This window comes from Lemur catta, chromosome 16 (genome assembly GCF_020740605.2).
Source record: "Lemur catta isolate mLemCat1 chromosome 16, mLemCat1.pri, whole genome shotgun sequence".
NCBI classification, from domain to species: domain Eukaryota; kingdom Metazoa; phylum Chordata; class Mammalia; order Primates; family Lemuridae; genus Lemur; species Lemur catta.
In genome coordinates, this window is record NC_059143.1 from 26,678,492 (window position 1) to 26,692,697 (window position 14,206).

General features: G+C 44.3%; 1 protein-coding gene across 13 annotated transcripts in view; it reads left to right on the top strand.

Annotated features, from left to right (window-relative positions):
- The window catches only part of FHOD3 (formin homology 2 domain containing 3), a 423,570-nt gene that overhangs the window by 245,116 nt on the left and 164,248 nt on the right, over positions 1-14,206 (top strand). For all 13 annotated transcript variants that reach the window (XM_045527658.1, XM_045527665.1, XM_045527667.1 and 10 more), the window contains exon 6: positions 1,049-1,143. In XM_045527658.1, the coding sequence (XP_045383614.1) occupies positions 1,049-1,143 (95 nt within the window). The remainder of the gene's footprint in view (positions 1-1,048; positions 1,144-14,206) is intronic.

Genomic DNA, 14,206 nt, shown 5'->3' on the forward strand with positions numbered 1-14,206 from the left:
CAGTAGGCTATGATCATGTCAGTACACTCCAGACTGGGCAACAGAGTGTGAGACCTGGGTTCTTAAAAAAAAAAAAAAAAAAATGAATGTAGGAAAATATGTCAATACATCAATATATTGACTGATTATCCCTAAATTATAGGAGTATGAATTATTTTCACTTTACTCTTTATTTTTCCAATTTTCCAAAATAAGACATCCTACTGTCACCAGCAGGTTAAAATGTCAATGGCATGCCAATTAATTATGGGTGAAATATGCTTAGGAGGTTAGATTGATGTAAAGAAGCCTGCTTATTTTAGGGTATGTAACTTCTGTTTGTTCGTTTTCTAGAGTTCAGGTTATTTTAATGCTGATGAAGCTGAAAAATGGAGTTCCTATTTGCTAATGACATAGCTTATATTGTCTCTTTGGAGAATAATCACAGTATATGGCGGCTAAATTTTCCTAAGCTAAGAATCTAGGACTTGGTGTATGACAGATGATTTATTTTCACGCTATCTCACATTCTTTATCTGAAAATCTTTAAAAGGAATTACAAATGATATTTAAGTGCACATCTATGACTTACCTTGCAGGAATAAAGTTGCATTAGCTCAGGATGGTCCCATAGAATCTGGGACCTGCTGACCACAGGGCTGGAGCACTGGACAGGTCGCTTTTGGAAACTTTACTTGTCCTCTTGGCCACAGTGAGTGGGAGGTCACAAGCCTGACACCATCTCATGGATATCTTTGTCCTGTCTTGGGACTACACACAGATACAGAAATGGAAAACATGCCTTTATACATCCAGGAACACGCAAACAACAGTCACTTGATTGGTGTCTTAATTGCATCTTCCAGGCACCAGGAATAGCCCTTGTTTCTTCTGGTGTGGTCAACACTTTCTCTCTGAAATGAGTTTGCTGTTTTTAGAGCCTGGCAGAATTCTCTTCCGATGTGGTTCTGAACATACCCTGTACTTAAAGTATGAAGATCTCTATCGACATGTCATTGAAGACTATTTATTATAAATCCATAATGTCTTTTTCTCTTCTTTTCTCTAGCTTTGGGCCAAATTATGTTGTATGTGGATGGGATGAATGGAGTAATAAACCACAATGAAACCATACAGTGGCTGTACACTCTCATTGGGTCAAAGGTAAGGGGAAGTTACGGTTTTGAACAGTTTGTTCAGTTTGCATATCATATGCGTTTCTTTTGGTTACTCTCCTTGAGATGGTTTTGCAGAAAGAAATTTTATACAGCTTCGTTCAAACCCTGTCACAATGCAAATGAGGACTACTACTTTATAGATTTTAAAATATACTTTGATTGCAAATAGCTTATGAAATTTTAATGCATCTCTATTTTTTTCTGCTCTTAAGCTTTAATCAAATGCCTTTGACACCTGATTTTTAATGTTTAATTGAAATATTATAGATATAGGATCTATGTATTCATGTCCATATATATTCAGTTACTTCAGTACATATTTTTATGTTGTATATATGCACATCCATATTCCTATGTGTAGATGAAATCATTTGAGATTACCTGTCAGTTCTGCCATCAATTATAAAAGTAACCAACATTTATGAAAGATTTACCAGGCATCTGGCCCTGTATTAGATGTTTTACAAGCGTTATCTCATTTAATCATCTTGAGGCCACAATGAGGTAATAATGTCATCCCCATCTTGTAGTTGAGGGGGTAGGGCTTGATTATGAGCATACAGCTGATTTCCCCTTGGATCTTGGCAAGCGTCCATGCTGCAAGGTGGCTGCCCTGTCACTTGAGATATGCCAGAAGCTAGGCCAGGCTCTGGCATAATTCTCTCTGGATTCTCAGTGGGGACCATTTAGGGACCTGGCTGGATGGGGATTTGGGAAAGAATCAAGAAGCGATCCTGCCCTGAGCTGGTGCATATGCACCAAGGTGGGAGTGCAATGGGGGTGGGGCGTCTTGGAAGAGATCAGAGTGGCTGTAGTGGGCAACACAGGCAAGGAGGATCTTTGAGGGTCTTGGAATTTGAACTTAAACAGCTCACAGACTCAACATAGCTTTCCGGGGTCCCTGCAGAGCGTGTGATCAGCCCAGACTGTCCTCATCCCTGTGTTCACTGCCCACCCCAACTCGGGCCAGCCTATCCAGCCTGGTGTGCACCAGTGCTGTGCTCTGCTGGGGAGCCCGTCTCCTGGCCTTGCGTCTCGTGTTACCTACTTCCCAGGGACAGTCCTTCAGGAGCACTCAGCCCTGATTTGACTTTGGGAAGAGCACAGTTCTTGCTTTAGGCTTTATCTTCCTTTCAGACTTGCCAGAATCCTGGTGACGGTGCCCTTGTGCGGGTGGGAGGGCCTTCTCTCTGCTCCTGGCCCTGGCCTGTAAATACCTGTGGGGGTTCCAGGTCCATGCGTGACCCTTACATCTTTCTCTCAGTTTTCCTTTTCCCAGTAGTACTGACGACAGAATTTTTTCCCTATTTCATATTTAGAAAATAGCAACGGTTTCCCCCAGGAGGTTGAAAATCTTTTTTTTTTTTTTTCCCAAATTGTTATTATTTTTGGCTTTGTTTTCTATGGAAAATGGAAGTGACTTTATTTTGAAACTGATGTAGGTGACCTTAGAAGCTGAGTGGAATGCTGGGCCTACTGGGTTGATTGAGCCAGAAGGGGGAAGATTTATATCTCACATCCTGTTTCAGTGTGTTCTCTTTTTTTCCTTGCTCCTGCAAGGAGCCTTCGCTAACTTTCATGTTCATCTGGAAGCTGCTCCCTCCCCACGGCTCTCTGAATGGTCTTGAGGACCCTAAAAGCTAGGGAGATGGGAGGAGATTCTGCAATAAAGACTGACCTTTTATATTAAATGCGTTACAGCTAAATTAAGATACCTTTATAGTTTTATTATGGCCATGACAAAACGCCATCAGCAAGCCCTATTTCAAAAAAAGAAATAAAATCTAGGATGCTTACTAGAGGAAAAGTGACAATCTGTTCGCTCGTCACCAGAAAGGGAAATACAGAGTAGTGAGGGTGAGATTAGGGAAGGTGGGGTGGGAGCAGGGAGGAGAATCAGTGTGAGCGGAGGGAAGGTTTGGAGAAAGCTATGGTCCCCCTAAATTCACCTGTTGGAAACTTAATCCCCAGCGCAGAGTTGTTGGGAGGCGTTTAGGCCATGAAGGCTCCGTCCTCATTAATAGATTAAGGCCATGATCAAGAGGGCTCATGGGAGGAGTGGGTTCACCGTCTTCTGCCCCTCTACCGTGTGAGGACAGGACACAGCATTCCTCCTTTCCGGAGGATGTGGCAACACGCGGCATCTTAGAAGCGGAGGGTCAGGGGACCTGCCAGCCTCCAGAACTGTGAGAAAGAAATGTCTGCTCTGTGTAAATCTCTCAGTCTCAGGCATTTTGTTATAGCAGCACAAACAAAGACAGAGAGGAAAGGCACAAAGAAGAGAAGAGGGAGAGATGGAAAAAGTGACAGGAAGAGACCACAGGAGAGGAAAAGAAAAAGAGAAAACCAGGATGACAGAGACACGTCTCGTGGCTCAGAGCCTCTGCTGTTGCAGTGGTATCATGTTGATTTTTCTTTGGAATCCTTCCTTGAGGAAAATAAACAACTGAGGAGGAACACACAGGGAACAGCCTTACTACATTTCTAAATAACAGAAAAATTATAAAATGAACGGCTTCAAAATGAGTTTGTAGGAGTTGGGCTTTCCCAGCCTCCCCTCCCTGTGTGGGGCATACGGGGGGTGCTCACCCCACGGTTCTCCAGGGCCTGGCTGAGCTGGTGCCTTGGCCTCCTCCCCAGACACTTGGGTCATCAGGACTGGATCAGCGTGGAATTCTGTCTCCATCTTTCATTTTCCGAAAGGAAGGTCCCTAATAGTCTCTGGCTCCTGTGTTCATCACTGTGCCGGTCACGACGAGGACACGAAAATAGAGCCAAGAGGCAGCCTGCGCCTTGGAGTTCACAGCGTTATTAGAAAGGAGAACTCTGGTGACAGCACAGCCTGTCCCACTAACCGTGATGTCAGATGAAGGTCTCCGGCCACCCCGCAGGGTGTGCTCAGTTCCAGGGTTGTCCCTGAAGGTCAACAAAACCAGTAGCTGCCAAGTTTATTTCCAGTCTCCATAGTTCTAATGAGATCACATCTTATTTACAAAACACGTACAGTATCTGCTGACACTCCTCCGTCACCCCTCATCTGGATAGGGAGGAATCTAGAAGAACGGTGGACGCACCAATGTAAGACCCTTAGGTTTTGAGAATGAAGCCTCAGTCCCCTCCTTAAACATGCAGGTTGGTCAGTATAGCCACAATAGGTTTTCCAGGTTCAAATTAAGAAATCAGGAAAGCCAGGGGTCCTAACATTTTCTTTTGACAAAACGAGCAGATTTCCCTTAAAAGTTTTACCTTGACATCCCACTGTCTTTGCCTTAAACAGGCACAGAGCTGATAAAGGAAATACTGGGTTAGAGAAATCTTGTCATTCTGTTTTCATAATTCTTCATTTTTCTTCCATGAAAGGCAGCAAGATGTGATTTTGTAGCCTGCCAGAGGGTCATTATGCAATGCATATTTGCAGATATTTGAGACTCCTAGCCAGAGGAAAATGATGCATTTGCAGCCAAATAATGACTTTTTAAAAGAAAGAAAGAAAAAAAAGTGTTTTCAATAAAGTGTTTCTTTCTATTTACAAGAGCCCATCTTTAAACTCCCCAGTCAGAGGTAAGAGGCAGATGCCCGCCCCATGACTTATTGCAGGGAGTGGAATTTTTCTCTTCGTACATCTGGAATTCTAATTAATTGGGATAAGATGATACAGTTTGTACAGCATGGCCTTTTGTCACCCTAACACAGAAAGTCTGTCTGTGTCTGTCTGGATCCCCATCTGGCCCATGGGGTGGCCCAGGGCCCTGGGACTGGCAGACCCTGATGTCCTTGCGGGATCTCCAGGGGTGCTTCAGGGCTGTGGTGGGGGTGTCCCCTCTGCATTGCTGCCTGTGTTGCTCTGCTCTGTTTTTCTGTCAGCCCCATTGAATCTAATCCTTCCAGCTGTTCTGCGGGTTGCTGATCACAGATCTCTAGACTTCCTTTATACTATGTGAGGGTGACATGCGTCCCTGCTCCTACGTAGCCCCAGCTACTGACCCTGGGCTGGGGGAGCCCTGGCCACGGCCCCCCTTTCTCTCATGCTCACACTCTGGGGACATCTCTGAAAGTTTCTCATCAGGACAGTAAGATGAAGAGAAGTAATGTGTAGACTATGGAAACAGGCATGGTGGAAGAGGGAGAGATAGACAGGTATGGGGAAGCTGGGGTAGGGGTGGATAACATAGTATCCAGCTGTGAGATGATGAGTCCTGGTTAGAAGTTGCAGTGGAAACAGAATAATGGAAATGTGGAGACATTTTGAGGAGTAGCTTTCTTGGACTGAGTTTTTGGCGCTAGAAAAATAAAGGCAGGAATTAAGTACAGCCACAGTTTGACTCTGGGCATCTAGCAATATGGCAGTGCCTCTGGCAGGAGTAGAAGAGTTGGAATTGGTGTCCATGGGCAAGAAAGCTTCGGACACACGGGTTTTGAAATGAAGGAGATGTTCCCAAGGAGAGCTGTGCTCCGCGGAGCCTGGTGCTCTGTGTGCCCCAGGAGATGCTGGCTGATTGAGGACGAGAGGGGATGAGTGAGCCCTCCAGTCTGGGAGTCACTCACATTCAGCTGTTGTGTGATCCACTCAGATGACGACATGTGGATTTGATCTGAAGAGATTTTGGGGTTACATAATATGCAATGGTAGAATTCTAGCTTTGTGGAGATTGCAAGGTGATAAAGAAGTTCCTGATACCATTGGTCACATTCCTGATACTTCTAGAGGCAGAAGGGAGTATTGTTTCCTCAGGAGGCCCAGCCACTGTTGGATACTGGAGTTGGCCGAAAGTCTTCCTTTTTTGGACCCGCCATGGCCTGCCATTAACCAAATTGCTTGTGCAGTGCTCTCTTGAGCAACACACTGACTTCCCTGTGGAAGCTCTTTGACTATTTAAAGGCAGTTACCATGTAAAGCTACACTTAATGGCTACTGCAGATAGTCCTTGGGGACATAACTTCTAATTCTACATCCTACTGGTTGCTAACTTTGCTATCTATCCTGTACAAAGAATATTAATATGATGGCTTCCTGGGAGATGACATTATTCTTGCACAAATCCCACCTCTGAGTCGTTGCATCTTAAGTGGTAGCCCTGGGTGCAAATTGGTGATCCACCCCTTCCAGGTTTTTTCCACACATCCTTATCCACCAGTTTCTTCCATTCTGCGTATCTGTAATTGACTGTTTCACACCTAAATGCAGCTCTGCATCTTTCCCCATTGATTGTAGGCCAGAATTCCAGCCTCAAAATACTGGTGAGTTTTGTTTTGACCCTTCATCACATTAACTGTGAGTGCTAAGTTTTATTTAGCATAAATTTAACAAGCAAAGCTTCTGTGTCATTGACCAAAACGCCAGGTGGGACAGAGATAAGGAAAGTGCAAATCCATACAGCCTGCAGGCTGACGCTGATCAGCCAGGGTGTTTTCAGGCCACTATGTGGTTAGTGGGAGGCTGTGGAGCTCTCTGACCTTCCAGCCATGTTCCTCACTGGGCTCTCAAGGCTTTCCTGAGACCCAGACACCTGCATCTGGCGGCAAGTGCTGGAGCCTCGGGTCGGACACACCTGTGTGATACTTTGGGATGGATTAATCTTTCATCTATAAAATGGAGACAGTAATCTACAAAGTGGGGATAATAATAATTAATAGTGAAGAATATGTAGAACACTGGGCAGTAGGAGACTCCCGGAATGGTTTCCTGCCCCTGCCCCAGGAGTGGTTTTATTCTTTTCCTTTCTCCTCTGCCACCTTGCTGCCTTGTGACTCAAGGCTTTTGTCTCAATGAGGAGGTGGCTCTGGCTGTGGTTTCCTGCCTTTCCACAGTGGTGGCTGCCCCTTTGGGGTCATTGCTGTTGTTCCTGTTATGTGACGGTTGACTCCCAGGCCTGCAGCATGGGGACAGCATCTTAGGTCCCATCGCCACCCTCTGCTTCCTTGTGAGTGCCATGGACGTCTGTGGTGAGCAGATCCCGCAGTGTCTGCAGTTCCTGGAGGTTCATGCTCTCGTGGTAGCCCACACTCAGCCCTTAACAATTTGTTAAAAATGTTACTAGAGTTTTTCTTACTGCTTTGTATGGTGCTCCATCTTCCTCCCCTCCTTTGCCTCAGGTGGGCCGTGGCTGGCATCCTACCATTTCTGGGTGGATGGAAGGTTCTTCCTCCTTAGATTTCAGGATACTTGGTTGCCCTGCAACCCCAGCTGTATGATGGGCTCAAGAAAAGTTATGATATTAATGATTATTTGGCTCTTTCTTATTAGGTTAGGAGAGATATTCTTTTATTTATTCATTGATTGATTGAGACTGGGTCTTCCTGCAAACTAGTATAACCTCTGTGGAAAGCAATATGGAGATACCTCGAAGAGCTACAAGTAGAACTACCGTTTGATCCAGCAATCCCATTACTGGGCATCTACCCAAAAGAACAAAAGACATTCTATAAAAAAGACATCTGCACTTGAATGTTTATAGCAGCACAATTCACAATTGCAAAGATGTGGAAACAACCCAAGTGTTCATCAATACATGAGTGGATGAATAAAATGTGGTATATGTATACCATGGATTTCTGCCCACAAAAAACAATGGTGATCTAGCACCTCTTGTATTATCCTGGATAGAGCTGGAGCCCATTCTACTAAGTGAAGTATCCCAAGAATGGAAAAACAACCACCACATGTACTCACCATCAAATTAATATTAACCAATCAACACTTAAGTGCACATATAGTAATGACATTCATCAGGTGTCGGGCAGATGGGAGGGGGGTGGAGGGAATGGGTGTATATACACTCCTAATGGGGATGGACATGCTTGAAGCTCTGACTCAGGTGGGGCAAGGGCAATCTATGTAACCTAAACATTTGTACCCCCATAATATGCTGAAATAAAAAAAATGTATGAACAACAACAAAAAACACCTCAAAAAAAAAAAAAGAGAGACTGGGTCTTGTTATGTTGCCCAGGCTGATCTTGGAACTCCTGGGCTCGAGTGACGCTCCCTCCTCAGCATCCCAAGTAGCTGGGACTACAGGCACAATCACTGTCCCTGACTAGGAGCGTACTCTTTGCAGCTGTCTAAGCAGAAGCCAGAAGTCCAATTTCTAATATTATAAAAAACACTGTAAATGTATTACACTACCATGAGATCTGCTCAGCCAGTAAATTCTACATGGTCCAGCCAAAGGAAGTTACTAGAACATTATTCAGTTCCTTCAGTTGCAATGTTGTCTTAAACCCAGCCTAGGTGTTCGATTTTGTGTTATTACTTCCAAATTACTGGAATTAAAACATATTTAATTAATATAAATTGGATTCAGACTAATTTTCATAATGCAGTTATGATAACAGGTGGAAGAAAAAACATAGCTAAAGTTTACTGGTGTAATTTGGAAATATTGACATTAAAGAACCTTTTAAAACTTTTACTAAAGTTATGATTACAAGAGAAATATATTCTCTTTGTATAAAACTTTAGAAATATAAAAAAAGTAGAATAAAAACTACCTGGAAATGCTGCCACATAAAGATTTTTAATTTTTAGTACCCTTCCTTGTGATTTTTCTTTGAAATTTTCTTATATAGTTAACTCTAAATACAAGCATTTTCCTGTATTACACTATTTTAAAATCCTAATATATAATGGCTACCTAATAGTCATATGAATGTACTATAATTCATTTGTCTTTTCTCGTATTGTTAACTAATCCAGTTTCTGGCTCTATGCTATATTTAAGGAGCTTTGTTTCTAATGTCATGAAAACATTTAATGAATGAGGTTGTGTTTGAATTTTTTTGCATGTTTATCGCATTTCATTAGATGAGATTTCTAAAATCCCCTGGGTCTTAATGGCCTGGTCATGTAACATTTGTGTTAGAGACATTGTGGATCCAAAGCACCAGCTTCCTCTTTAGGGCTGTGCTCTTCTGCCGGCCACTTGGTTATGCATACCTGGAACGCTAATTCTGACTTATTTTACTTCTTAGATGCTCCCTTGTGAGGATAATCTCCATGGGAGAAAAAGGGGAAAAGCAAGTGTTACTAGTTGTTGTTTCAGGAGGATGTCAGCGTGAGAGAGCAGAGGTTCATGCAAGGTCTCAAAGGGGCCCCGGGGGCTGAGGAGCCCCCACTGTCCAGGATGGGTCTCCAGCCACAGGGCCAGAATAGCATTTTCTTCCACTCACTCAGATGATTGGCTTCAGGGAGCTGATCTGTGGTTCCTGAACTCTCAGGAGGCTTGTGGATATAAACCAGAGTGGCAGCTTCGAATCTGCAGAGACAGTATCCCTGTGAACACAGGCAACAGAGGGTAGGGATGGGAGTTTGACTCTCCTACCCACATGGCCAAGGGCAGCCAGCTGGGTCCCAGCAGTTGAAGAGGGCAGGATACGTGGTTCTAATCTGGAAGAACATTTAGGGTGATGCAAGAACCCCAAAGTAGCCAACATGCTGTTCCTCCGAGGGAGATGTTCTACCTTCTCCTGGGAGAGTCGGATGGGCAGGGAGGAGTGCAAGAAGCACAGGCTTCGGGGAACCAGCCCAGGAGTTGCCCTGCAGGTGCTAGATCCCCTTGGCCAGCATTGATAAACCCGTCCCCTCAGGTTCTGCCTCTCTCTGCTCACCAGCACCTGTCCACCCACTCCAAGGAGATGGGAGCCGGCCACACTCTTCTAACAGCACATTCCCAAGACCTGAGGTTTAGCTGCTGTCCACTGTCACGGTTCCAGGGCTGATGATTGTTTACTTAAGAAAGTTCTTTAAGCTTGACTATTACTTGGAAAGTGATATTTGTCACATTCCCCAAGGCGTAAGTTTTTGCACCATTGGGAAAGAAAGGAGTCTCCATGTTATAGTAGAAAGAATCAGATTGGGCTGTGTTTTCCTTTGACTTCTTCCAGAAGTTAGCTGTCTGACAATTACATAGCCTCCTAGAGTGTGAGTTTTTGTATATGAAAATGGGGAGGCCGCTAACTGGAAAAGTACCCAACCTTGTTGGTTTCCCTAAGTCATGTATTTATTCTGCAAATACTATGAAGGTGCTCTTTAAGACCATATTTTAGTGTAGGGATTTTGATATTCTTTAGTTAACAATAAGAGAGTGCGTTCACGTTACATTTAATTAATATTGATAACTAATGCCTTGAATATCATAATTACCTTGCATATCCTAAAGGAAAGTTAGTAAAGTAGATATTTTCTGGAAAAAAAGACATTGTCTAAAAAAGCCATCTACACTCAGATGTTCATACCATCACAATTGCAAAGATGGGGCCCTTATCCACTTTTATTTATCGATCTTTAAAGAAACCTCCAGCTAAGCCCTGGAATTGTATCTCGGTAGAAGAAAATGTTAACTTGTAGCATTATTTAATTTATCTTCATTATTTTGGATACTCTGCCATATTTTATATTCTATAAGATTTCCCGGTCACTAGTAAAATCTGAAGGGTTTCCCAGTCTCACACTTGGCTACTACATTGATCACAAAGTTGGTTTCTTTTCTGCAAATGGCATTGGGCCATAAGCAGGTTGGCCAGCAGGCCCTGAGGCAGAGCACATGGGTTTGGTGCAGGTGACTTCCTATCCTGGCAGATGTGCCAACCCTCATCTCCACACTCCTCCCTTTTGGACACCTGCGAGCCAAGGCCAAGATTTCCATATTTAGGTAATTTGTTTGGGCCTGTGCTCTATTTCAGATAAGACCCACCTCATGTTGCAGACAACCTATTAGAGGTTGGGAGGGTAAAAATTTGCAATCTTAGATGACTATTGGATTGTTTGATAACCAGTTACAAGGGCTTTAGGGTCTACTCAGAGCTGCTTGCTCAGAAATTCTGAGCTTTATTATAAGGCATTGGAATAAAATGTTTAAATAAGGATTTCCAGAGACATGTACCTTAAGTCACTTGAAATCTTTTTTTTTTTTTTAAACAATACCCAGTATATTCTAAAGTGCTGGTTAGCTTGTAAGCAATGTGGCAAAGCTTTGTAGATCAGGTTATTTTACTGATTTCTAACTTGGTTTTAATAACTAGCATCCAGTTATATAACATATATTTATGCTGTTTTAGTGGAAAACGAAACAAAAATGAAGCATTGTTTTCTAACCCCCTTTGTAATTTAAATCCTGAGGTTTGGAAGTTGTTTTCTTTTTACGGTGGTTGCATTTTTAGAAGAGGAATTAGGAATTTGAAGATTTTCTGGAATACTTTTATTTCTGTTTAATGAGCAGCATATTTGACCTGCTAAGTACAGTTCTTGTGTTTCTCTAAGTACAATAAAATGAGGAGGGAGTTCCAGTTTGGTTTTAAGTTTAAAAGTATTGAGAAACTGTCTTTTATTTCTCTTGCATACATATGGTGATTACATTTTATCTAAGACTGAGATATCTGGATTCGGTACAGGCTGACTCCATACCCTTCTTGTAAGTCGACCTGGAAGATAAAACAATAGCAAAGCACTGTGTGGACACCAGCCTGCTCCCTCCCCTCCAGCCCAGCCTCCCTGGCCTGGTGCTGACATTGAGCCCTGAGTTACTTACGGAAAATGGATGCTTGGTCCCTAGACTAAGGCTTGCCTGGATGAATGTGACTTCCCTGGATCAACAGGCATCTCTGGTCCTCTGAAGGCTCACGGCCTTTATTCTGTGCTGATCAGGAACCGAGAGTGCAAAATGCTAGCTGCAACACAAAGTAAAGCTCAGCACAATCACCCCCAAAATATGTCCCTGCCCTTGGCACTCCCCTAGTACAAAAGGATGATCTCAGATTTCTGTTACGTTGTGATTTAGCTGTATATTTTAGAACAATATAAAGCACGAGCTTTATTATAACAGTTTAAATGGAATACCAGCATTCCCTAGACTATAATTAAAGAAAACGTAGGTAACATAAAGCCCAAAGGCTGAATTTAGAGCCTGGTGTGTTTCCTCCAGCCAGAAGGAAGTAAGGTTATTTGTGTGAACAGGAACCCAAAGGCCATTGCTCCTCTCTTCTGATCCACAGGCTGAGAAGGGCTGGCTGGATCCAGCCCCGAGCCTTCCTGGCGTTCATCCACACTGCAGGAGCTGTCCTCTGGGACTGCCTTCTGTTTGCATTGCCCTCAACCACCTGGCTCTGAGGGCCTCTAGCGTGGGTAACGCTTTCCACCCATGCAGCGTGGTGGTGGCCCAGGTGCTCCTTCCTTGCAGGTGTGGCTCTGGCTTCGTTAGTCCTTCACAGAACCTCGCTGGGTATCCAGAAGGTGCTCAAGACATTAAATGCAGAAGCAGAGAATCTTGGATAGGGAGGGACCCTAAATGGGCTCAGCAGTCCCACCCCCTCAGGGTTCTGAATTCCTTCTACGAAAGCCTCAGTTGGTACGAGCAGAGCCTCCAGAGATGGGGAACCTGCCCCTCCCGTCACCCCCGTTTGTCTCGGAGCCACTGATGCTGGCGCTGACTCCTTGCTGCCCTGTGTGACTGTTTAACTACGTCCTGACTGCCCTGTCTTCCCCACAGCACCAGATTGAATTCTCTTGTTGCTAGACAGATGGGCAGGTGCCCTAGCCTGTAAGTCATTATGGTGAAAAACCTTCTTTTCAGCATAAAGGACTGCCAGGCGGAGCTGAAAGTCAGACAGTTCAGACTGGAGTGATGCTTTCTGATGTGTCTGGGCCACACAGGGGTGTGTGTTCCAGCAGCTGTGCAGCCGGTTCCCACCCTCCTCATCTGTGACGCCTGCCCTTGCTGCCACCATGGGCCTGCCTCTCCTCTTCCCTCACTGTCCTTGCTGGTTTGCCTCTTCTCAGCTGGTGTGTGCTGGGAATCTTGATATCCACTCCAATTAAAATGGGTGCAAGATAAGCGCGAGGGGCATGAGGGTAGATTTTTAAGAGCTTTAGGAGGAGCGAGCAGCATGTTTGGACTTGGGAGAATGGGTGTGTGGTCTCCACTGTGGCTGTTCCAAGCTTTGGAGCGTTTTGAGGGCATCAGGGTACGTGACTTCTGGATAAATGAGAGTTCGCTGTAGAATTCTTTTGAAAGGAATGCACCTTCATTACTTTCAAGTCTATGCAGTAACAGTAATAAGGTACTTCGGAGGAGGATCCTGCCGGACATATTTTGATGATGATTATTAGTTAGGACACGCTTGCAATTAGTACCATGTATTTCCACAAAATTAATGTTCTAAGGTACTTTTTTCTTAAGTAGTTTAACTATCTGTTATTAATTTACATAGTAAAGCTTCCAAAAGTACACACACATAAACCTAGACTCAGTAGGAGCCAAATTCATAGAATCCTAAAATCATGAATCAGAAGAGTTTGAGGATTTTTAAAAAAACCAAATTACAGTGCCAAAAGAGCTCCAAAGAGAGCCTTTACAACAGAGGAGAGGAAAACATGAATAGGCGTGTTGAAACTAATAGAAATAGAAGACTTTGCTAGAAAACAGTGGTCTCTTAATTAGACAGCCTCGTGTGGGAGAGCGGCTTAGGGATTCTGAGTGCCTGGCACCGTGTCGGTCAAGGCCTGGTGGCCGCAGAGATGCTCTGGAGGAACCTCTCAGAGGTGGGCACGGGGGGCCCTGCTGAGACCAGCTAATGGGGGAGCGGGTTGGGCAGCAGCCAGGTTCTTTCCCAGGAAGGCATTTAGAGGCTTAAACCACATAATAATAGTCCACCCACTAAGGAAGTCACCAAGCCTGAACTTGCTGGGTCTTTTTATTTACTTGAAGAAATATCTTCAGCTCTAAACACACAAAGCACAATTCATTGTGCCATACCTTCCCCTTCTACCCCCAGCCTTGTAATTGTGGAGAAAAATATTCTGGAAACTCAGTCTGTTTCTAGTCAGGAAGCAGAGGAACGGCTGTGGGACTCAAGTTATGAAGGTAGAAACCATCTGAAGAGTTCAAAGCCCTCAGAAGGGCTCGGCTCCCTGTGCGGAAAGGACATGACCATGAGAATGGAAGCCCAGGGTGCTGCTTGTCCTCGGTGTGATTGTGGAGGGCCCTGGCCTGGCTGCGGGCTGTGATGGGGGCGGGAGGTGGAGGCTGGGGCCTGAGGCCACTCGCTCCACACAA